At 40.6% G+C, this 21693-nt stretch overlaps 4 protein-coding genes across 5 annotated transcripts in view; 2 read left to right on the top strand and 2 right to left on the bottom strand.

Moving 5' to 3' along the window:
- Positions 1-420, top strand: part of itga10 (integrin, alpha 10) — a 28729-nt gene extending 28309 nt beyond the window's left edge. Inside the window, exon 30 of the mRNA XM_032517968.1 lies at positions 1-420. Within this exon, the coding sequence (XP_032373859.1) occupies positions 1-54 (54 nt within the window). The 3' untranslated portion in view covers positions 55-420.
- Positions 289-7204, bottom strand: polr3c (polymerase (RNA) III (DNA directed) polypeptide C). 2 transcript variants are annotated; one of them, XM_032518924.1, is made up of 13 exons: positions 7014-7204; positions 5295-5441; positions 4001-4265; positions 3396-3688; positions 3132-3236; positions 2429-2602; positions 2283-2334; positions 2112-2172; positions 1878-2028; positions 1167-1268; positions 994-1043; positions 715-864; positions 520-601 (listed from the first exon to the last, which is right to left on the bottom strand). In XM_032518924.1, exons 2-13 carry the CDS (start codon positions 5439-5441, stop codon positions 520-522), a joined length of 1632 nt encoding a protein of 543 aa, XP_032374815.1. In that variant the 5' UTR covers positions 7014-7204. The 2 variants fall into 2 exon arrangements, with proteins under 2 accessions (XP_032374814.1, XP_032374815.1); XM_032518923.1 differs by lacking the exon at positions 7014-7204 and having other exon boundaries at positions 289-601.
- rnf115a (ring finger protein 115a) lies at positions 7144-15978 on the top strand. The gene is made up of 9 exons (XM_032518928.1): positions 7144-7309; positions 9786-9844; positions 10101-10155; positions 10423-10706; positions 10881-10949; positions 11048-11120; positions 12311-12404; positions 13377-13492; positions 14801-15978. Exons 1-9 carry the CDS (start codon positions 7157-7159, stop codon positions 14918-14920), a joined length of 1023 nt encoding a protein of 340 aa, XP_032374819.1. The 5' UTR covers positions 7144-7156; the 3' UTR covers positions 14921-15978.
- Positions 15979-16602: 624 nt separating this feature from the next.
- On the bottom strand, positions 16603-21544 carry gba1 (glucosylceramidase beta 1). Its single transcript, XM_032518926.1, has 12 exons — positions 21366-21544; positions 21123-21200; positions 20805-20996; positions 20579-20725; positions 19983-20116; positions 19720-19892; positions 19166-19255; positions 18932-19079; positions 17669-17893; positions 17054-17217; positions 16822-16938; positions 16603-16743 (listed from the first exon to the last, which is right to left on the bottom strand). The coding sequence occupies exons 2-12, from the start codon at positions 21193-21195 to the stop codon at positions 16638-16640; spliced, it is 1569 nt and encodes a 522-aa protein (XP_032374817.1). The 5' UTR covers positions 21196-21200; positions 21366-21544; the 3' UTR covers positions 16603-16637.
- Positions 21545-21693: the final 149 nt, after the last annotated feature.

Genomic DNA, 21693 nt, shown 5'->3' with positions numbered 1-21693 from the left:
CTGGGATTCTTCACACGCAAACAAAGAGGAGAGGATGAGAACCATGAGGACTGAGCCCAAGTTTTGCTGCCATGACAACAGTCATTTGCCATGACGACTACCACACGGGCTGAGTCCCGTCTTACTAGGCACAGAGACAGTTTGGACTCGATACAAAGACGCAACAGGGGCCTCCAGGACCAAAGAGAGCATCGCAAGGGTCCAACAGAAATGCACTACCCACTATTTCCAGGGTCGGGAGCACTTATGTAAATAATCTTTTTCTAATGTTAAGGACAAAACAAAGTGTATTAAACCACAATTCTTCTATTTAATATTCAGACATCTTCAAGGTTTTACATTTCAAACAATCACTCTGTCCTATGTTTGTCATACAGGTTTGTGTTTGTTTTTCGATTAAATTAAAAAAAAGTTAATTTAGTTTAACAAAAAATAAGTATTCTTCTGCTCAATTTATTGATTTGATGCATTCATACACAAAGTAATGGAAATGGAGTTGTAATGCTTGTACTTATGCTCTTAACTTGTGGATGTGGTGGAGTTGATGTAGGACTCTAAAAGAAAGATAGTTTCATCTACCTGGTTCTCTGCTGAATCTAACCTGGAGGGGAAAAGAACAATAGTGTGAATAGCAACACCAACAAACCAAAGAGGGGATTCAATAATGTCACCTGTAGAAAAGGGAATTGCAGTTTTGTCTTGCACACTTCTTACTTGTTAATATGGAGCCGTAAGGCCTCCAGCTGTTGCTTTTCAGGAGCAGTTATCATCTCCTCAACCTCTGTCAGCTGCTCAGGCTCAGCGCCACTGGCCTGCAGAGATGCCAGAATGGCCTCAATTCGCTGGGATTTCTCCAGCAGACGCCTGTCAGTTAAGCGGAAAACCAATCAAACTTTGATCTGTGATACAGTGTGTGAGCCAGACAACTCTTAAAGTTGATCATATGAAATTATCTGGCTTGCAAGGGTAGTAAGATGCAGAAGATGAACTCACTTGCTCTCTTTGGACTCAAAAAGGCGCCGCTCTACAAGGTTGGCTACAGTCTGCAGAGAAAAATGTGCAGAGACAAAACATTATCAAAGGCAAAACCAATATCATGCAAGAAAGAATACTATTAGTAGTCCTCTCAATCTACAGCTCTGAAGGTTGCTGTGTCATTGTTTTACCTTGTAGCAGTTCTGAAGCAGCATTCTTGCAGTTGGGAGTTGGTTGACCGTGTAAAGATAGAAAGTACGAGAGGGAGCGTAGTCGGGAGTCTTTGGGATTTCCTGAATAATATTTAAAAAAAATATCACGGCTGTTCAGAGAGAATGAGTAGGCAGATTCAAGAATAAGAACTAGGGCTGCTCCCGCCAATTTGATGACTTAAATCATCTAAAAGGGTGCCCATTCAAATTGTCAGTAAGTCAGTGAAACTGCCAAATGGTCACTTTTGTTAAATTATTCCTGCGTCATTGTCCAGAAAGACACACAGAATAAAAGATTAGGCTATAGTGCTTTACAAGTCTAGTTTGAAAAATATGTTATTCACTTAGTGCATCTTCAAAATGTGTGCCAAATAATTTTCAAAGTAGGTTTTTGGATCAGGTTTATTTTATTTTTTTACTCCTACGTTCCAGGCAGTCACTGATGTTAATACACTAAAACAAATAGGCTTAAAAAGGGAATTGTTTTGCATATTTAAATTGATCACAGTTTTCAGTATGTCCTCTTATTTTTTGTCAAAGGTACAAATCATTTGTGGCAACAGTTAAGATGAAGGATTCTTTTTGGAAGCTTCCATGTTGGAGTTTATGTGTTCAACAATTGATAATGCTAAAAACACATACAAGCAAAGAGGGGATTTGTGAAATCGTCTTCACATGCCAAACATGTACCTGTAGCTGGACCAGGTTCTGTGAAAGCAGTGTGTAGAGCATGTCTTTTGCTTCTTTGGCTGGAATCATTGCAAAATCCTCCACCTGCTTCTGCTCCAGGTGACGTTTCCTTAGCAACAGACGGAAGATGCGCGCTGATCGGGAGCCAAATCTGATGACAGATTAAAAGTAATTTATTAATGATTTGCTGATGATAGCACAATAACATGTATAAACAATTAAAAATACACTTACCTCTCCTGTACTACAGACTCAAGTGTGGCCCGAGCCAGATTGGCCAGCGCTCTGTGCATATCTGAGCGCTGAGTTATGAAAAAGCATCCGTGCCTTGCATTTAATAAACTAATGTGTGTTGGTTCTTGACAATATGCTTAGGGCCCTCTAAATTTAAAGAAAAAAGGATACTGACAACGTACATCCCTCCTCCACTTTCACCAGCCTTCCCCACAAACTCCATCTAGAAAATTAAAAGGACAAGTAGATCTAAAACATCCGACAGATAAAATAAATTAAGATTGGAAAATATGATAGGTGCCTTGCAGAGTTCATACCGGGTCATCAATGAGTAGCGTGAGGTACTGGTCTAAGATGGGTCTGGGGATGTTGTAGCTGGTCGGGAGGGACCTGAAGATCTCATTGGCTGAGAGGGGCTTTGTGCAGGTGGCTGTGGGTGAGGTCGTCACCTCACTCATCCTCAACATAGTCCTCACTATCTCACTGCTAGTCTGCTTATTAAAATGAAATGATTTAGAAAAACAATTGTTATAATTATAAACATCCATAATAGTATTGTTTCCTACTATTGAAAACAGGCAAGATAGGAAAATGTTATAGCATTGACATGTCTTAAAAGGTACAGTAACTACCACCACCGACCAACACCTCTGAAGCTGACTTTAACAAGGTTAACATCTTGTTTGAATGAACTGTACAAAAACTGAAGTTTAAAGTTTATAATTTGTGTATTTTTTAACTGGGCATAGTGACTTCTTGGAGTCTTGTAATCACCGTGAGGTTGCCGGGGACAACAGTTAACAGTGCAATGTAAATGTGCTAGTAGGTGTTTTTTGTTATCTTTGCACAGACCCAGGCTAACTGTTTCCCAAATTTCCAAGCCTTTATGCTAAGCTAGGCTAATTGGCTGTGGCTTCAGACAACATGAAAGTGGAATCAATCTTCTTGTTTAACTTTCTGAAAGAAAGCAAATAAGCATATATCCCAAAATAAGTGTTCCTGAAATAATATTAACTTGACCTGGTCCAGTTTGTTGGCTACAGCACTGATGATGGCCTGGTCTCTGAAGTGAAGATGGAACCTCTCAAAATTCACCTGCCAGCAAATTCCTTCATCACCATGTGTCTGAGCATGGGAGAGAGAGACAGAGACAGAGAGATGGAAAGTCACACAAAAGATTGGCAATAAGTTATATCTAAGGGGCAGGGCAATGAAGAGGTAATTAGAATTTTAGAAGTGCAGCAAATGTGTTCAAAGTGTAACTAACATGTTCCAAACACCCACCTGGGAATCCATTTTAGCCTTCTTTGCATTCCTTTGGTCCTCTCCATCTTCACTGGCGAGTTGCCGTTTGCCTCGCCCTACGAGTGTCACATGAGGCACCTTGTAACAGTCGGGGAAGCTCTCTGGTGTTGGTGGAGCAGTGCTAACGGGGGCAGCAGGGGTACCAGGGGCAGCTGGAGTGGAACTGTCTTTTGGTTCCGCTCCTGCTAGAGGAGGGCAGCGCTGAAGAAAATGGGTCTCCACCAGTCTGAAGAAGGCAGATGACACTTCACTGTAATCCATGCTACGACCCTCTATAACAACAGAAAAAAAGAGAAAACAGCTTTGTAAAAATGTGAGATTTCTTTGTAGATTCTTCACAAATCCCATGTAAACCCACAATGTCTGATTTAATCTTTAGATAGATACTAAGATTTTAAAAGAGGTTTATATTTTGGTGAATGTTTACTTAATTGACATCCTGCCTGGTTTCCTCTAAGGCACTCCTCCCATTTGAGAAAATTTAGAGTGGTGAACCCAAATCCAGGCTTCGAAACATGCCTTCATAAAGCTGAGGGAGAAGCTTTTCTACAGTCTTGGATTGATTCAGATGCTGAGATACTGACCTTCCATGTTCTGTGTGAGGCGGTCGGCGACTGTCTTAATCGTGCCACTCATGGTCATGTGACCTCTCTGTAGTAACTCCTCTATGATTAGCTCTCCGGTGTCACCATACAGGGTTTTGGCGGTGTAGATGTAGCGCGGGTAGCGCAAAATTCTCAGAATCCGATCACAACATGTCTGATACTCTGCGGGGCTCCCAGCTCCTTTACGACCTGAGCGGAACACACAGGCCCCATGCTGCACAAGCACACACAGGGACTTCTTTACCTACAATGCGACAGAAAAACAAAGGAAAAAGGTGTTTAACCTTCATGACTCTGTTAACATTCAAACAGACAAGTTTACAAAATAATATGTATTTTTATATTGTATTTAATGTATTAGCATGTATTGTACTGCTCTTATTGCTCCTATAAGCCCAGTTACCAGCCATTTTAAATCTTTACATTTGTGTATTTAAAAACAAACATGTAAAAGCTGATTGTTGTGTTTTTTATTCTCCATGGCATTGTTTAACTTATGTAATCAGGTTTCTGGAGGACACGTCTACCTGTCATGTAAATGAATACTGGGTTGTTTTGCATTTAAACAAATAATGCAAAAACTACTCCAGTACTACTGCAAGTGTGGAATAATCAGCATATATAAACACACTACAAATACAAAGAGTGCTGCAGGAATAAGTCCAAAAACCCAGAAATGAAATCGCTTTTGTGCACTATTGATTTCCTTGTTTCAAAGTCTAAAGGTTTTTTTAAATGGGAGATTTTCACGTTTTGTTTTACAACAAATTAGTAAATACCTCACTCTTATATTTTAAATCTTTAACATGTCTTAGAAAAGGTGGCATCATCCCACCAAACACACAAAAATCAGTTGGATTCTAGCAGCTAGTTACGTTGTAGTCAGACGGTCGTAGTGTAGTTAATTTAAAGCCAAACATTTACTTCCGGCAAATGCATTTATGCTTAAAAAAAGTAGTGCTCATTTGTGTAGAAAAAGTGTAAGTATCACACAATAATTTAGTTTACCACAGATCTTATTTTCCGCAATAACCCAAAATCAAATGAAAAGAATCCTATTTCCTCTTTGTCGAGGGGAACCAGGACTTTTGGGGTGGCCTTCAGAAATATGTCATCCCTGCAGCACACAGTAAGGCTGGACTGCTAAACTATTTGGAAATGCAGAGAAGCAGTTTGTATATAACACTAAATACATAATGTGTAATAATATTTCCATAAAGTAGAGACAGTAACAGCCTAGAAAGTGTAGTGTGTAGTAAGTGTAAAGTGGTACCAGGTCCAGTGAGATGCCAGTCTCATGAATTATGGTTCTTAAGTTCTGTGCTCCACCTTTGAGCAGGTGTGTTCCCACTTTCTCCACCACTTCTCCAAAGTGCTCCCGCAGCAGGAGACCACACAGACGCACCTCCTGGGCAGTCATCTGCACAGAACAACACACAGAAACACACAAATGAAGAAAGGTATTACATCTAGGTTCACCACAAACTTCACAACAACCTATATTGAGCACCTGTATCAACCCAACAATCACTAAAACAAAGGCGAAGATTAGCAAAAAAAGACAAGATAGAATAATTGTTTTACAGGGAAATAAGCGCCTTTTACACAATCTCTGAAATGTGTTATGTTGGAGCAATTGCTGTTGCTATGTGCAAAACACTGGTTGCTATGTGTTCCCTATATGAAACATAACAGAAATCCAACATTTGCATTTTATTACTGGATATTACAAAAAAATTGTAAAAAATCTGTCAAACAATGCTTTTCTGATCCATTGCATTGAAACTGCTTTAGAAATGTGGTTTTAAACCTGAAAACTCCTACTTGTGATTGTTTAACATACTGTAATTGTACTTTCTTTCCCATCCTTATTATCCTAATTTATTTACCAGGTTTTTTTTTTCCAAACCAGAAACTTTTAGCATCTTCCTATTTTTCTTATGATGTGATGTTTTGGTCTTTATCTTTGCAATTTGTCTCAATGTCATTGTAAACAAGAGCTGCCCCTCAATGAACTTGAGTACAAATAAACATTAAATGAATGAATGATATTTCTTTTTGATGGTTTTGATGGATATCTTTTAGAACAAAAAGCTTTTGTGACAGTAGCAAAGGTGTTACTTATAATATCAACTATGGCTCTGTCCCAGTAAGCCATGACTGTGAGTGTGACACTGAGACAGCACAAACAATATCAGGACCCTATAATGAAACCTATCTATTAGACCGTTTCCCAAGATGACATCTTTGAATGTCTTGTTTTGTCTGACTAACAGTCCAAACCCCAAATATATTCATATTATATTTAAACAACACAGAAAGGCAGCAAATCCTCCCATTTGAGAAGCTTAAACCAATTCATGTTTTGCCACGTTATCCTGAAAAGCTAAAAGGAATCAATTATCATAGCAGTTGCAGATTCATTTTCTGTCAGTTGACTTTTTGATTAATAGACTAGGCCTAATAGTTTCAGCATTGCTACAAAAAAACTTTTTGGAGCTTACTAACTGTAAGGAAAAAGTAAAAATAACAAAATATCTCTGCCTCTAACTGCTTTTATTTGGACCGTTCCCTTAATAATTTGTCTTTCAAAACTCCCCCAACTTTATGGAAATGCCATGTTAAATAATTGGAGTCTCAACCATGGTTAAGAGGCTTGTTTGAGCTAAGAAACTTACCATACATAAGGACAATATGAGCAAAAGGCTAGGTCTTGCCACTGTACGTACACACACACACACACACACACACACACACACACACACACACACACACACACACACACACACACACACACCACACACACCACACACAAATGTCAGCAATTCAGCAAGAAATAGCTAGACTAACGTTGGTTTAAAAGTAGTAAGCTTATTTTAACAGGCGCATAGATACAAGTGAACTGCGCAGACAGTCGACACACTTGGCATACTGGCGGCACTTCAACAACATGCCAACCGAAAAGTCTCCTACTTCATTATTTTTCACAAACCTTTTTGACAGACGAGTTTGTAGACAGTAGCAATCCTTGTTTTTAAGCAGCCCAAAGATTGTCACCTAAACACATGCGCCTTCTCGTTGACAACACACGAACACACTTCCGCTCTTCGGATTTGCCCAGCGGTGCCGCGGTGCATGCCGGGCTGGAGGCGGACAGCTGTCTCCAGTTTGTGGAGGACCGACGTCAGTGTTTGTGCTGGTCTGGGGAAGATGGCGGAGGCTGCGGCTGTTCCACCGCATCGGTTTTTCTGTCACTGTTGTAAGGGAGAAGTAAACCCCAAACTCCCGGTGAGTCAGATGTTTTTCTATCTTTATCTATCATACTCTGCTATATAAAACGTGCGGTTGACAAGTCAACCTTTCTCTGAAATACCGTTTGTTTCGCTTGGTTGCTACAGCTAAACACTAGCTAGCCAGTTAGCACTTAGCGCCGTTTGTTGTTGTTAACTCTAAATAAACTCGTGACACTCGCAAATATCTTTGTCAAAAATATGGCATCAAAAGCAAATATCCACAGGTTTTGTTAGGCTTCCATGTTAAGGACACGTTTGTCAAAGCACTGTGCTGGACGCCTTTCTTTGACAGCTTGGGGTTATTCTGTTTTGCACAAAACAACACAACAGCCGAGAGAAGGTCTATGTTATTACCTTGTAATTGAATTTTATAGACAGTGTTAATATTTGATGTTTGATATTAGGCTATTTTCGTTTTCAGTGCAGTTTCTGATAAAACACGCACTTGACAGGACGATTTGGGGAATTTTTAGGAACAAACATCTCGTTTTAGTTTCAATTTTGAAGTTAAATGACGCTGACATTACACAACTTTCCAGACTTTTACTTACCTCAGGATATACAAAACGTATATGTTCTACGTCTTAGACAGATGTGATGGTATCTTATTTACACTCAGTAGCCAGTTTAATAGGTACACCTCTAGCTAAAACTAATGCAGTCTAATACAGCAGCCTATTACTAAATCTAGGTTCTAGGTTATAATGGTTTTGATAAAACTATTTAAAAGCGGTGTTAATTCAAATTATTGGTAATTTGGGAAGTTTTTGTTTATAGTGATGTGCACTTTTATTGCGTTAAACTAAGAGCTGAAATGATTAACCTTAGTTGATTAATAGATTAGTCGATTGACAGAAATTAATCTAAGATAACCAATCAGTTGTGTAAATTGTTATTTAGCAAATATGGCAAAATTGTTCTTGTTCCCAGGACTCAAATGTGAAGATTTGCTGTAGAAAGAATAATAACACAAGCTATCTTAAGATATCAACTTCTATTTTAGGAAATTGTGATGGGCACTTTGACTATTTTATCATTATAAAACAATGTTTCAATTCAAGGATTAAATTATTTGTGAATTAACTGACAATGAAAGTCTTAGGTGCTGCCCTAGTAGTTTTTATGCTCGATTGATATCATTGAGGTGGACAAAAAGTACCCAATAAACTAGCCACTGATTGTATATTACATTGTCTATGTCTCATTGTGTCAGTAGATCAGTCCACCAGATTATGCTGTTGTCAGCTGAATCCTTATTTTTATGATAGGGTTGAGGGTAATTCCAGCCTGCCATGTCACTGACTCTAAGTTGGCCTGCTTGTCTCAGACACACTCAATCCTGTGGCATGTCTTCACTGAGCCAAGTGACTGCAACACCCACACACTACTACAGTATATCCCAAGGACCATCTATCAGTCATGTATCCATTTATGCAACACATATACGAAAACCTTTTTCTTTGAGCAAATGACACACAACTCACGTAAACTGTTTTTGTTTACTGCATGGTTTATCAACCAATTCTGAACATGTCCATAGTTTTAGATCCCTACAGTTTTGTAAACCGCCCTCTATTACTTGTAATGTGAGCATGATATTTTTTTGTACTCTTGTTCTCTCAAGCATCAAGTGAGCTCCAAATAGAAAATAATATATGTAATATATTTTTTGACCTACTTTTTTCATCGAACAATGTTATGAAACAAACATATCAGTTGAATCTCTTGTAGTCCAGTCTCTATATTAAATGGCCTCACTTCAATCCTGTTCCAGTGATTGAGAAACCCTGTTTTACTCTGAGGGGACAACATAAAGTAGCTGTACAAATTCACACTATTATTTTCTTTATTCTATTGCAGTGGTTTCTATAACACTTCACACACTTTATAGTTAGGTGTGGTTGGCAGACCAGTTCTACCTCCAAGGCTACATTCATAAAGCGGCCGTCGTACAAATCTGACTGGTATTATCCTCGCACAGACTAACTAACAAAGTCTTGTTTTTTTTTACCATCCAGTCACCATATCTTTGCAATGTTTTTATAAATCCCTTCAAAGGCTCTGCGTTAGAATAAAGAAGAATATTAATTTGGATAACACAATCATAAAACAATTTGATCCTATCATCACATAGACACGATTTTACTAAAGTAGAGCTGAAACAATTGTGTAAATAATCCATCAAAAGATGCTCAACAGAAAAATAATCCACGATTTTGAAAATAAATGATTTGTTTTTTTTAAAGCAGAAATGATAAAAAATATTTTTGGTTTTGGTTTCTCCGAGGTGAGAATTTTCTGCTTCTCTTTGCTTTATATAATTGTCAACTGAATATGTTTGTGGACTGTTGGTCAAACTAAAACAATACATTTGAATATGTCATCTTGGTTTTCTAAGAAATTATAACCATATTTTTTTTTAACCAGTGTGCCGCCTGTGGAACTCAAGTCTTTGTTGTGATTCTTTCCAGGAGTATACCTGTCCAAGATGTGACTCAGGGTTCATAGAGGAAGTAACAGAAGACTCCAGGTACGTATTTACCTCTCTTCTCCAGACAACATGAGATGTTAAGGCCTTTTAGTGTTAGTCTGGAACATAAGCAGGTACAGTACATGGGGAGTGTTTTCATTCTTATTTTCAAGTACCCACATGCTGCACTTTAGAAGCTTGTAGGCTTACCTTGCAGTTTTGTCCCAGGCTAGCACTAAACCTGAACATGTGTATAGGGTTCAGTGGATGTTGCTAATAATGTGTCTTTTGTCCCCTTGTGCGCTGTTTCCCTCAGTCTCCTAGAGGGTGGCGCTAATGGGATAGATGACGCAGCCACACAATTTGCAGAGGTACAAGCTGACCTAAGGGATTTTGGGGAGAATAGGGTGGGGCAAAGAGGATTTGTTGCTGTCATTTAATGTGTTTTGATTAATGTTGTCTTATTCTTTCCCTGCCCTCTTCTCACCTGTTGGCACCTGTCCTTTGTTTCGCAATTGCATGTTGGCTTCTTCTCTTTTCCCATTGTGCCTGCCTGCTGTCCTATCCTTAATCCCACTTTCTGCCTGAAAATCTCTTTTTCCTGTTTCTTCCCCTGTCCAATCCCACCATCTCTGTAGCTATGGCACCTCTTGTTACTGGAGCGGCCATTTACAACAGACAGTGACACACCTGACTCAGAACCTCGGCTCCCTGGCGGGCGCTTAGGGGGTCTCAGTGACCTGGGGGGGTTTGGAGGGGGACCGATTGGGGGGTCAGTCCCAGCAGGCCTAGGGGGACCTATGGGGGGTCTACTAGGAACTGGGGAACACTGGGGACCAGGACGTCCCCCTCGCCTGCACAGCCAGAGGAGATACCGGTCCAGAGGCAGCAGTAGACCAGACCGCTCGCCTGCTGTGGAGGGGTGAGTAACTGACCAGTTCAGCTTCACTCTTCCAGTCTCTCTTGGCTTTCTTTTCTGCCTTGCATACTCCCACTTTATAACAATTACAGTGCTATTTATGCTCTTACAATCCTCTCCGTTCTTATTTTTGGTGATGACATGACAACAGTTGTATATTTTCTCTCTGTGTCTCAGGATTGTACAACAGTTTCTCGCTGGCCTCTTTGCCAACTCCGGAGTCCCTGGCTCACCTCCCCTTTCATGGTAAGATGACATTACAGTACCGTCACAGTGTTGTGAGTGCTAGTGTCAAAGTGCAAGCGCTATTGCTTATCAGCTTGTGGTGTCTGTGTCTCTCTCAGGACGGGGATGCTGCACTCTAACCCAGGGGATTACGCCTGGGGACAGGGAGGGTTAGACGCCGTGATAACACAGGTAAACCTCACTTAATAGAACTTAACTCCAACTTTATGTCCATGCCACCTAGGGCTGCACGATTATGGCCAAAATGATAATCACGATTATTTTGATCAAAATTTTGATCGCGATTATTTTCACGATTATTTGTTGATTTTAGCCAAAACAAATGTTATTGTCACATAGACTATTTATAACTGCGAGAGGGAGTGTGATGGACGCTACTCACAGGGAGACGGCTGATCATTATGAACGGGTCCAGCACGGGTCGAACGGCGGATAAACACGACGTGTGTATGAAACGTCTGTATCGTCACTGCGCTGCATTTTATGAACTATGATTTTCTGGCCATGGGTCACATCTCTGGCCCAGGTCCAGGTCCAGCAGCTCCGTCTCACGCTGTTACTCTACCAACTGAAGTTAGCTGCATTCAGTAACTTCTTCTGTGTTCTTCGCCGTAGCGGCCGCGATAAGCAGAGTTACCCGCGGAAACACTGGTACAAATACAGGTTTGCCCCTCATACTTAACAATATACAGCTGTGTTAATAAAAAATTAAAACTGTAGACAAATATCAGAAGTGTGGACCGGCGCTGTGTGGCCGGGCGCGGTAGAGTAAGAGGAGAGAGAGTAGAGGAGAGAGCGTAGAAAGATCCAACACAGGCACGGCTTTACAGACGAAAAGGGTCACGTAACGCAAAATTAAACCATATCAATATAAACAGCATTGCAGCGGATGCGAGGACATTAGCACCGGTGCGTCCTAGAGGAGCTAACAGCTAACAGACGCTACTAGCACCGACTAGCACTGCTCACTGCTGTTGTCTGAAAAACAACAGACGGGACAAATGTTGCGTTTACTGGCAAACTGGTAAACCTTGATGCCGACGTATAACCGACTGCTATCTGTTGAGTTTTCCTCCCGTTACTCTGTCCTCTGGGACTGTCTACATCTAGAAACTTAGCTGTACGGGGTGCAGTGAACTACTCTGACTGGCTCATGCGCAGACGGTAGTAGCGGTAGATTGCTTTGCAAAAAACCCGGAGCGTTCTATGAAATGACGCTTTAAAAAAAATAATCGCTCGATCACGCAAATTTGATCGTGGGAAGTCAAAATCGTGATCGACGATTAAAATTCGATTAATTGTGCAGCCCTAATGCCACCTTTTAATTTCTCTACAGTTTACAATTTTGTTTGTTTGTGTAGTTACTAGGTCAGTTGGAGAACACAGGACCTCCTCCAGCTGAGAAAGAGAAGATCTCTTCTCTCCCTACTGTCAATATTTCTCAGGAACAAGCAGGTGAGTAATTCCTTGTTTCCCCGTTTGTCTCTCTCAATCTCACCACAATTCTCTGTCACATCCCTGAAGTACAAATTGCAATATTTCTCATGGATGTGGCTGGAGCTGTCAGTCTGATTTTCTGTATGCAATAGCAATTAGCTAAGTGCACACATTTGGTTGGATTAGCTGTTTGTGTATCTGTTATTATGTTTGAATGCATAGGCATCACTACGTTCTTAGAAACTACTGGCTTATATATGTACACACAAGGAAAGTGTCCTTGTATAATCCTCTCCATAAAAAATCTCCTCCGTAAAAATAAATAAATGCTAATGGCACACCTGTCATTATGTAAATACATGCTTATTTGTTTAGAAGTGTGTGCAGCTCTTAGATAAATCGTGAAAAGACTTTTTTTTGTATAATATATACAAAAGGAGCCCCTGAAACTGTGTCTGTCTGGGACGAAATATCCATTAACCTTGATCATATCAACAATGTGTTCCATAAATTACTTTAATAGGACGTGCTTCAGCATGCTGGTCTTTCACCTCGCCTTTAGTTCTTCCAAGTCCTCTTGTGGATCTGTTCTGTTTGACTTCCTCTTCTGTGTGTGTGCTGTCCTATTTTACCACTCAGCTGTAACTGTGTGGTTAGTTGTGCAGCCCAGCTTATGCAGGGCTGTTCATAGCTGATTTCTTCTGAGAAATGACGATTCACGTGCCTTTTTTTTTTCTCCAGGCCTTGAGGCGTCAGGCCTTTATCTTTGTGTATAATTGTTTTTAGTAATTAGTAAAAAACATGCTTGGTAGCTTGCTTGCCAAGAAACTTTATGATACAAACATAGTTTTGGTAATCTGTTAGGTCTGTCTGTATGTTGCACGTTCCCTCAACACATGTAAGTCATTATCAAGTGACTGATAAGTAACACCAGAAATCACTCAAAACCACAGGGTTATTAATAAAACATTTCTATCGTCTCTCCTGTAGACTGCTGTATGGAATGTCCGGTGTGCAAAGAGGACTTTGCAGTGGGAGAGCCGGTCAGACAGCTACCCTGTAACCACTTCTTTCATTCAGACTGTATAGTACCATGGCTGGAAATGGTGAGTCATAACAGAGAGGGTTGAACTTTGTAGAATAAACTCACAAAAGAGATCCTCAATGACATGTGACACTGTATTTGAGATATTGCGGATAGTAAGACCTCAAGGAAATTTGAACACAACTCTTAACAGTTTTTGAACAGCAATAATAAGGTTAATGGCACAGAAGAATAAAGCGTGATTCATACTTCTGCGTTAAATCTACGCCATGGTTACGTACGTAGGTACAGTACATGGAGACATGGACCAAACATTGGACCCTGCGTCGTAGCCTGATGTGAACCTCTCGTGGCTTGGGAGTAGGCCTGCACGGTTCGGGAACAATATGAATCACAATTGTTTTTGTTTAGAATTGATATCACGATTCTCTGCCACGATTTCTTTCTCTCAAAGTGTCATGTTTATTGCACACATGAACCATGACAAACCAAAACAAATTGGCAGTACCAGGTTTTTTTGGCATCTACAGCACATTGCACATCACCACAAGCTTGTAAACAGAGAGGCTTCAATGAAGAGAAGGGAGAGCATTGCAGCTCTTTAAAACCTATTTTAAACAGTCTCTGATTAAAACTCACAGAAGTAGTAGCGTTTGTGATGCAGTCGGCTTGTATAATTAAATTTGAATTGAAGTCATTAAAAAAATAATAATAAGTTAAAGTTATTTAAAAATTAAATAGTGAACAGGTTGAATCGAGATCTTGATTTTATATAATCGTGCAGGCCTACTTGGTAGTGTTGCATTTCCCCCTACTCATTTCTTGGTTCTCCTTCTCCATCAACAACATGAAATCAAGGAGAGGGTTAACTTTTCCTGTTACAGATTTCTGACCATAACTCTAGAGTCGGTACTCGCTCCAAAGCTACTCGCCCTCACTCGCGCTACCACTCGCCACGCACACACACATACCGTCTCTGCTTTTAAGAGGTCAACGCACAGGTATAAACTTCAGGCCACTTACATAGGCTACAGTGAAAGCTCTGCATGGAGCCTCCGTCAGACCATAAATCATGCTTAAGCTGTATCAGACTTTGGCAGTTGTTAGTTAGTTGGATCAATCCATTGTAGGTTTTGGTCCTTTCTAGAGCCCGACCAATATATCAATGGGCCGATATTAGGCATTTCCCGAACTATCGGCATCAGCATTTATAATGGCCGATGAAAAAACGACAAGACAGAAAGATCCTGGCATTCAAAGTCAAAGAACAGCCTGGGCATCGTTTAAATATAACTAAAATGAGGAGGTCCACCTGTGAGAAAACTGCCAAAAGCTAATGTTCTCTATTCTCTGTTCTGTGGCCACACAGCATGACACATGTCCAGTGTGTAGGAAGAGTTTGAACGGAGAAGACAGCAGCAGCCAGCCCCCATCAGAGTCCCCCACCCTCTCCATGGACCCCCGCACACAGGAGAGATGGTCCTTCTGAGACACCCACCTGTCTCATCCCTCGATTCTCCTCGCCTACATCCACAACAACACACCGAGAAGACAAATCGCTTCTCACTTTCCCCGTTCCATCCCTGTTGCAGTCATAATCATCTCGGTCTGGTATTTTTTGTATTTTTCATTTTCTATTTGAATGCCTTTCTCCTCAGCCACGTATACAAACACCCAGACAGACGTCTTAACAGTCGGTTGAGGTCTGCTAGATCTCTTCTTTTTTTTGCCTCATAACAAACCAGCCTAGATTGATGATGATCAAGCCCATGTCTTCTCTACTTCCACCTCTCAAGCAAACTCCTTTTTGATCTTTCTTGAAATGCACTGCTGCAATACACTATTGCGGACAAACTTTATATTATATACCGGGCCCTCTTTACTCATCAGAAAATTTGCTAAATCGTGCAACTGAGCTCTGTTCCCCAAATGTGAATACTGGAGGGGTTACTTCCACTCTTGGCATTTACAGGGGCTGGACCTTACAACATGAACACCTATAGCCCTGCATTAAATGTTATGTTTATGAAGGGTATAATACAGTTTTTTTTTTATTTAGATTTTGCCAGGGAGATCTTGATTGAATTATGGTTATTTATTCTGGTGGTGTTTTATTAGATTGCATTGTAAAGGTGTTCATGTTATTGCATTCACCCTCTGTAGTGTTCTTCAAAAAAAGAACAGAGTATTTTTTAGGAATCACGTTGAGTTGCTGATGTTTAATGGTCACAAATGGAAGCTGTGACATCGAATGAAAGCAAGGGATTCCTTACACCTTTTGGGGAAAACAAATCTCACACCAAGGTAAGGGAACTAAATTTGCCAACTAATAATTGAGATTTAAACACTCTTCCTGGTATATATATTATAAACAGATGGCATCCCTCTGTCGATTTATTCCTCCGTTCATGACCGTCTTTTGTTTCACTTTTTTATCACTTTTTTTCATGTAAATAATTTTAGTCAACTCATGGTTTGCAAAGGAACAAAAAAATGTTGAGAATGAAGACAAATGTGAAATACCTGGTTATTAAACTGTATATTATATATATGAAAACATGTCTATGATGTATTAATAAATTGACAAAAAAAAATTCATTTGAGTTTACATTGGTCACAACCCGATTACATTATATGAATTCTCTCTGAACCCAAAGATACTCAAAACATGGAATAGTTTTAAACAAAATGCACTTTATTTAAAATTAAATAGCAACAGCACAAGGCATTTTAATTCCTGTACATTTATTTTGATTTCTTGATGAGATGGTGTGAGGGCACTTCATTAGTGGAAAATCATGAAACCAGTTACCATTCGGTACAGGTCATTTTGGGAACTGATATATTCATTACTTTCAGGTACAATTCCTGATAGGAATCAGTGCATAAAATGCTTTTGAATGAAAATCAAATGAGGTAAGGTTATTCCTATTTGTTTGTGGAAGTTAACAAAATACAGTGACCAAAAATAAAAGTGACCACTTAAATCACTAAAGCTGTGCATAAAAGCACGTAATTTAAAAATAAATTAATCTTGCACCAGTAATTAGAAAATGTGCGTCTGAGTGGCTCAATACCGGCAACACTCAAAGTAGCCACTTCGGTAATGAGATGGTTCCAGCGGGAAACAGGGTTACTTTGTGGCATTTTGGAATGTGCGTAGAAAAATGATTGATGTTGAAACAAATGTGAACTTGTATTAACGCTCAGTGTGTGTTCCACGCAAGTGTGAGCAATGAATGAGCTGGTGAAGTGGAGGAGATGTAGCCCACAGCGGGATGCCATACCTCAAAGTGGATCATTGATGATGACCTACAAAACACAAACGCACAATGTGGTAGAATAAATTGTCCTGTCACTTGCGCAAAAAACACATTTCACATATAGTACCTGTTGAGTATGATGAGCACTACTGAGCCATCTGGTCTGATGAAGGCAGAGTATTCCAGGTCTGTTTCCCGACTGGCGGTCACACCCACTCTCTGAGACCCTTCCCACAGGAACTTGCTGTGGAAAAGGGTGATTTTTGTGGATTTCATTAGACTGCTTCCATGTAATGATGGAACAGGTAAAAAAAAAAAGAACAGTGTGGACAAAGATCATGTGAGAGTCAGTTTGCTACCTGAAGTGGGCCATGCTGTAGAAGTTTGGCTGCTTGTAGAAGACATCTCGCTGCGCATCCACTATAACAGGACTGTCCACAAAGTTTTTAACCCAGTTTGGCCCACCAGTCTGGTCCAATGCCAGATTCCAGTCAGTCCACCCCACCACATAATGATTTAAGTCCTGCCATGGAGAAAATACCCACAGTTTGGTATCTAATCTGTGCTTTGTAACTTTGTATTAAGAGGGGTTGTTTTGTGTAAATGAATCTACTGGACCGGTGCCTGGTGTTTTGTTTAATGTCACAAGGACAGCTCATCTACATAAACAAATCCCTCCTGATTCCTAAGATGTCTAGAGTCTGAATGCACCCATGCAAAATAGATAGAATTGGAGGAGTCCAATTTCATTTGAGAGAGTGAAGAAAGAAGAAACAAAACACCAGTTCTAGCTTGTTTCGATGGCCTGCAGGCAATTTCTGAATAGTGTGTGTGTGTGTGTGTGTGTTAGCAGAGTGCAACCTGCACTGCAGCATCGAGGGAGGTGATTCAACTTTCACAGACAGCTCAGAGCTTGTCAAATCTCACGTGTCCCAGTAAATCTGCTTGAACAAGCCTCATGCAAAATAACATACCTCTATAATATCATGTGCGTACTGTTCAGCCCTGTCCCAACTGCCCAGCTTCACCCCTCTGTCCAGTGGGCTCCAGCCAGAGCAGGCCTCTGTGGCAAACAGGTAATACTCTGGGTAGAGATGATGGGTGACTCCCAGGCTTATCTCTGCTGGGACAAGGCTGTCCATGTACCAGTGAACTGCAACGCCATGAATGTACCTTCCTGCATGAATGTCATTTAGGACCTGGAGGGAGAAGGGGGAAGAAAAGCAGGTACTGAACAGTACTAAAAAGCATTGCATTAAGTTTCTTCAACAAATACGGCCTTGTATGGTATTAAAAAGTTATTCACTAATTTACTATAATAATACTTTTATAGTTTTCTAGATTGTGTGCGTAGGCAGCTGTTCTGTTCAGCTCCATCAGATCTGTAGTAAATACTGTCACAACTGCTAGTTACAGTAGCCAGGGAACTCGTGGGGCAAGTGTTAATATGAGCAAACACCTAAATTAACTCAAATTGTCATTTTTTAATTGGTTATGCCATTCCTACATTTTATGCGGCTTATCCAGGTCTAGGCTGCGTAAATAAAATAGATTATAACATTGGAAATTATTGGTATACACTGATGATAAATACTGCATTAACCTTAATATAATAATACATAATTCTAGGCCATATCACCCCTACTGGTTTTCCATCATACATAAACCAGTATTAAATTGAATTCCATGTGGTAATAAAAAGTCTTAACAATTCTTTAATTAAACTTGGTGAACCAGAGCCTTGTTTAATCTTGTCCTTGACTCAGTCATGTCTGTCCCTGGAGTGTTTTGGGAGCTTCTTTATGAAAAAAACAAAAACCTGTCGCAGGTACTACTCAAAACAAACTCCTTTCTTCCGGTTGATTTCAATCTGATACATTGGTATTGTTTCACTATTTCCTCCAGAGGATAAATATGTGAGACTGGAAGATGTAAAAAGTCCTTCATTCCTGCACCTGCTTCACTACAGAGTAAATGGCAGCAAACTACACTTATGTTAGCATTCCCCCATCACCTTGATCTATCGTCTTCATTGTGTTGAATGCGGATGTATTAAATCTTACATCATATCTTAAGTTGTCATGTTAAGATCTTTTAGTATTGATCACTCTATTTTCTCTTCACATACACTGATTTAAGTGGAAATTCCTCATTTCGTGCCTGCACCACCAGAGAAGTCTTAGTTATAACACTGTTTACCACGACTATCCCCACTATATCTCCATCCTTGGACTCACCACTTTAGCCCAGTGAGGCAGCAGCAGGCGGTTGTCATCCAGTATGAGGACATGTGTGCGTGGGTGTGAAGAAGCTTGCAGGGCAGGGCCTAGGTCCAGAGCCACCCAGTCTCTCTGCTCCTCAGGAGTGAAGCCAAGAGCCTGGAAACTGCAGTAACATACTTTATCAGTCTGTTGTGAAATTTGGGAGCCACGATGATAGTTAATTCTTTGTAAAATAATGTGAGAAGAGACCTGTAGTTTGTTATCTGTCCTGCAGAGGGCTCATTCCCTGTGGTCAAAGCCCAGAAGGTCAAGTTATATTTAGCATATTCCTCAAGGAACCTGAGAGAAAAGAAAATAAGCCAGAATAAGTTCCCCTTGTATTCGACGTTGCATTAAGGCAGGGCTCTTCAACGTTTTTTAAGCCAAGGACCCCTTATCTCAAAGAGAGGGATCAGGGATCCCCTACTACACATCTTATTAAACTGTGCCTAAAATAACGTGTGGGTGGCCTAAAGCCTTTATACACACTGTACCTTTTTAGTGCATAGAATACAAAGCTAATAAAATAAAAGTTGTTGGCATGATTTTATAAATCATGTTTTAATGTTAAGCGTACATGTGGCAGAGTGGATCCTTAGGATTAACTATCTGTGGATGGCTGCCTTAGAGACAAAACATTGTACAAATTATTTTTACATCAAACAGTAATTTGGCAGCCACCCTGTAGTAACTCTGAAGACCCCCTAGGGTTCCCGGACCCCTTGTTGAAGATCTCTGCATTAAGGTAAAACCCCAAATGTCACCTGATATAGTACTGAGCCCAGGTTTTGTGCTCCTTGCCCCCAGGTTGGCCCTTCAGGGAGCCCTTTCCTATGAGAGCACCGTTAGTTTTCATCCAGGCGGGGGCGCTCCAGGCGCTGGCCAGCAGAGACAGGGGGCGAGGAGACAAGGCCTGAGCACGCTGCAGGAGAGGGATCTAAGAGGAAGAAGAGGAGGAGGAGGAGAGATTAGAGTTATGTACATGTGATGGACATGTGTATGTCTCAGAGTCTGAGAAAATAGAGACCTTCATCTTGATGTCCTCTGGGGCCAGGGTGAAATTGTCCAGGTTATAGTCTCCAGGTGTGTCAGCGTACGTGTACAGACGGGTGGAGAAGTCACAGCTGGCCATGGGAACACGCACCACGCTGTAGCCAATACCTTCCACAGACACAGCATCAATAACGAATGAGGCTGGGTGATCATTCAATATCATCAATTGGCGACCTTTTTCTTATTTTTATGAGATTCTATCTGTTTCCTTTTTGCTATGTGCACATAATAAAAAATAAAACTGTTGATCACAAAATATATCTATATTTTTGTACTGCTGTTGTTCTTTACACATGTCTGTTGTCCAAATTATTTCATTGGGGGGAAACAAACTAACCTACACATATAGACACCTCTCACATAACAAGTATTATTTTATTTTTCAATATGATGAAGCGGGACAACCGTTGCTATTTGAAAAAACACTAGTTGCTGTGTATTTACATGTAAAATACACAGACAAATATTCATATATTCCTGGAATTTATGGTCACATTATGCTTTTCTGAGATACTGCCCTACTATTGCACAGTGGGCTTTTTTTGAATGGTTCCTTTTGACTGAGTGTACCTTCAGGGGAAAAGTACTGCTGCAGCAGCTGGTCCTGTGCACCAGCAGAAAGAGACAGGATGTTAACAGCTGCTGCGTCTGTCATAGCTCCACCGAATCCCTTGATCTTTTGGTACTTCTGGTAGGGAACAATAGTCAACCTGAGCTCTGAAAGAGACACATAAAGAGATGAGAGAGATGCTCCAGCGTCACAGACGTCCCAGCAGAAGCTCACATCATCACTCACCTGCACCGCTGCTGTTCACCTGGACCTGACCCCGGCCTGCCTCCAGTCTGTTGCCGGCCATGCTGGTCAGGTAGGAGGAGTACCGGCCCAGTGGGGGCAAGATGACTGATCCAACACTGTCACAGTAGGTTGAATTACACTCACACACCACTGAGTCATGGCCAAAGTTTCTGGCAACACATGTATTGCTTCCTGGAAGGAGAAGAAGTCATAGGAACATGTTTTTTTCTGTCTGTATTGGTGAACAGAAGTTGTGTATGATTAACTTTACATGCAAGAGTATTTGCATTGAGACGTTTTCAACCTGTTTTGTGTTACCTGTAGAGAAGGTCAATTCAGCTGTGAGGAAAACCAGGACCAAAAGAACAGATGATGGCAATAACAACGCCATTTTATCTAGAAACATAGAATTATAGAAATTACGCTAGAGAATTCAAATTCGATGAAACACGGGTCAGGCCGCACTGTAAAATAAGAGTTAACAAAGCTGCTCCATTCATTTAGCTGACACACATTTGTTTGTACATGTCATTCAGAGCACTTGTAAGAAGATCATCTCACCTCAGAGGATCCTAATGCAATCTCTGGCATGTCCCGCGGGTTCATTTAAAAATATTCACACTCCACGGTCAGCTTAACTTTGTCCAATCTGCCATTCCAGTGCCTCCTCCTCGAGCCAGTTGTTTGTTTTGGCGATCCAACTTTTGGCCAGTCATGTGATTGCGGAAAACTGTCACGTGAACAATGCAATACTCTGGACCGCAGCCAGGTGGCGCTGCGCCATAAAGTTAAGACATTAAAAGGAACTGCCTTTTCATGTATTCAATCCACAAATCGGATTTTTTTTTTTTTCACGCCCTTCCTTTAACACACTTGAAGGTATTAGACA

The sequence above is a fragment of the Etheostoma spectabile genome, chromosome 6, assembly GCF_008692095.1.
Source record: "Etheostoma spectabile isolate EspeVRDwgs_2016 chromosome 6, UIUC_Espe_1.0, whole genome shotgun sequence".
Lineage (NCBI taxonomy): Eukaryota > Metazoa > Chordata > Actinopteri > Perciformes > Percidae > Etheostoma > Etheostoma spectabile.
Note: the sequence above shows the minus strand (reverse complement) of the source record. Positions and strands in the feature narration are given on the sequence as shown.

Coding starts and splice junctions, on each gene's coding strand:
- polr3c (XM_032518924.1), bottom strand. CDS start 5,441: ATGACTGCCCAGGAGGTGCGTCTGTGTGGTCTCCTGCTGCGGGAGCAC. Junction 3,237..3,395: donor AGGCTAAAATGGATTCCCAG/GTGGGTGTTTGG, acceptor TCCCATGCTCAG/ACACATGGTGATGAAGGAAT. Junction 2,173..2,282: donor AGGAGGGATGTACGTTGTCA/GTATCCTTTTTT, acceptor CTCAGCGCTCAG/ATATGCACAGAGCGCTGGCC.
- rnf115a (XM_032518928.1), top strand. CDS start 7,157: ATGCCGGGCTGGAGGCGGACAGCTGTCTCCAGTTTGTGGAGGACCGAC. Junction 10,950..11,047: donor GGCTCACCTCCCCTTTCATG/GTAAGATGACAT, acceptor TGTCTCTCTCAG/GACGGGGATGCTGCACTCTA. Junction 12,405..13,376: donor TATTTCTCAGGAACAAGCAG/GTGAGTAATTCC, acceptor TCTCTCCTGTAG/ACTGCTGTATGGAATGTCCG.
- gba1 (XM_032518926.1), bottom strand. CDS start 21,195: ATGGCGTTGTTATTGCCATCATCTGTTCTTTTGGTCCTGGTTTTCCTC. Junction 19,080..19,165: donor GGACAGATAACAAACTACAG/GTCTCTTCTCAC, acceptor ATGTTACTGCAG/TTTCCAGGCTCTTGGCTTCA. Junction 17,218..17,668: donor ACGCACATGATATTATAGAG/GTATGTTATTTT, acceptor TCTCCATGGCAG/GACTTAAATCATTATGTGGT.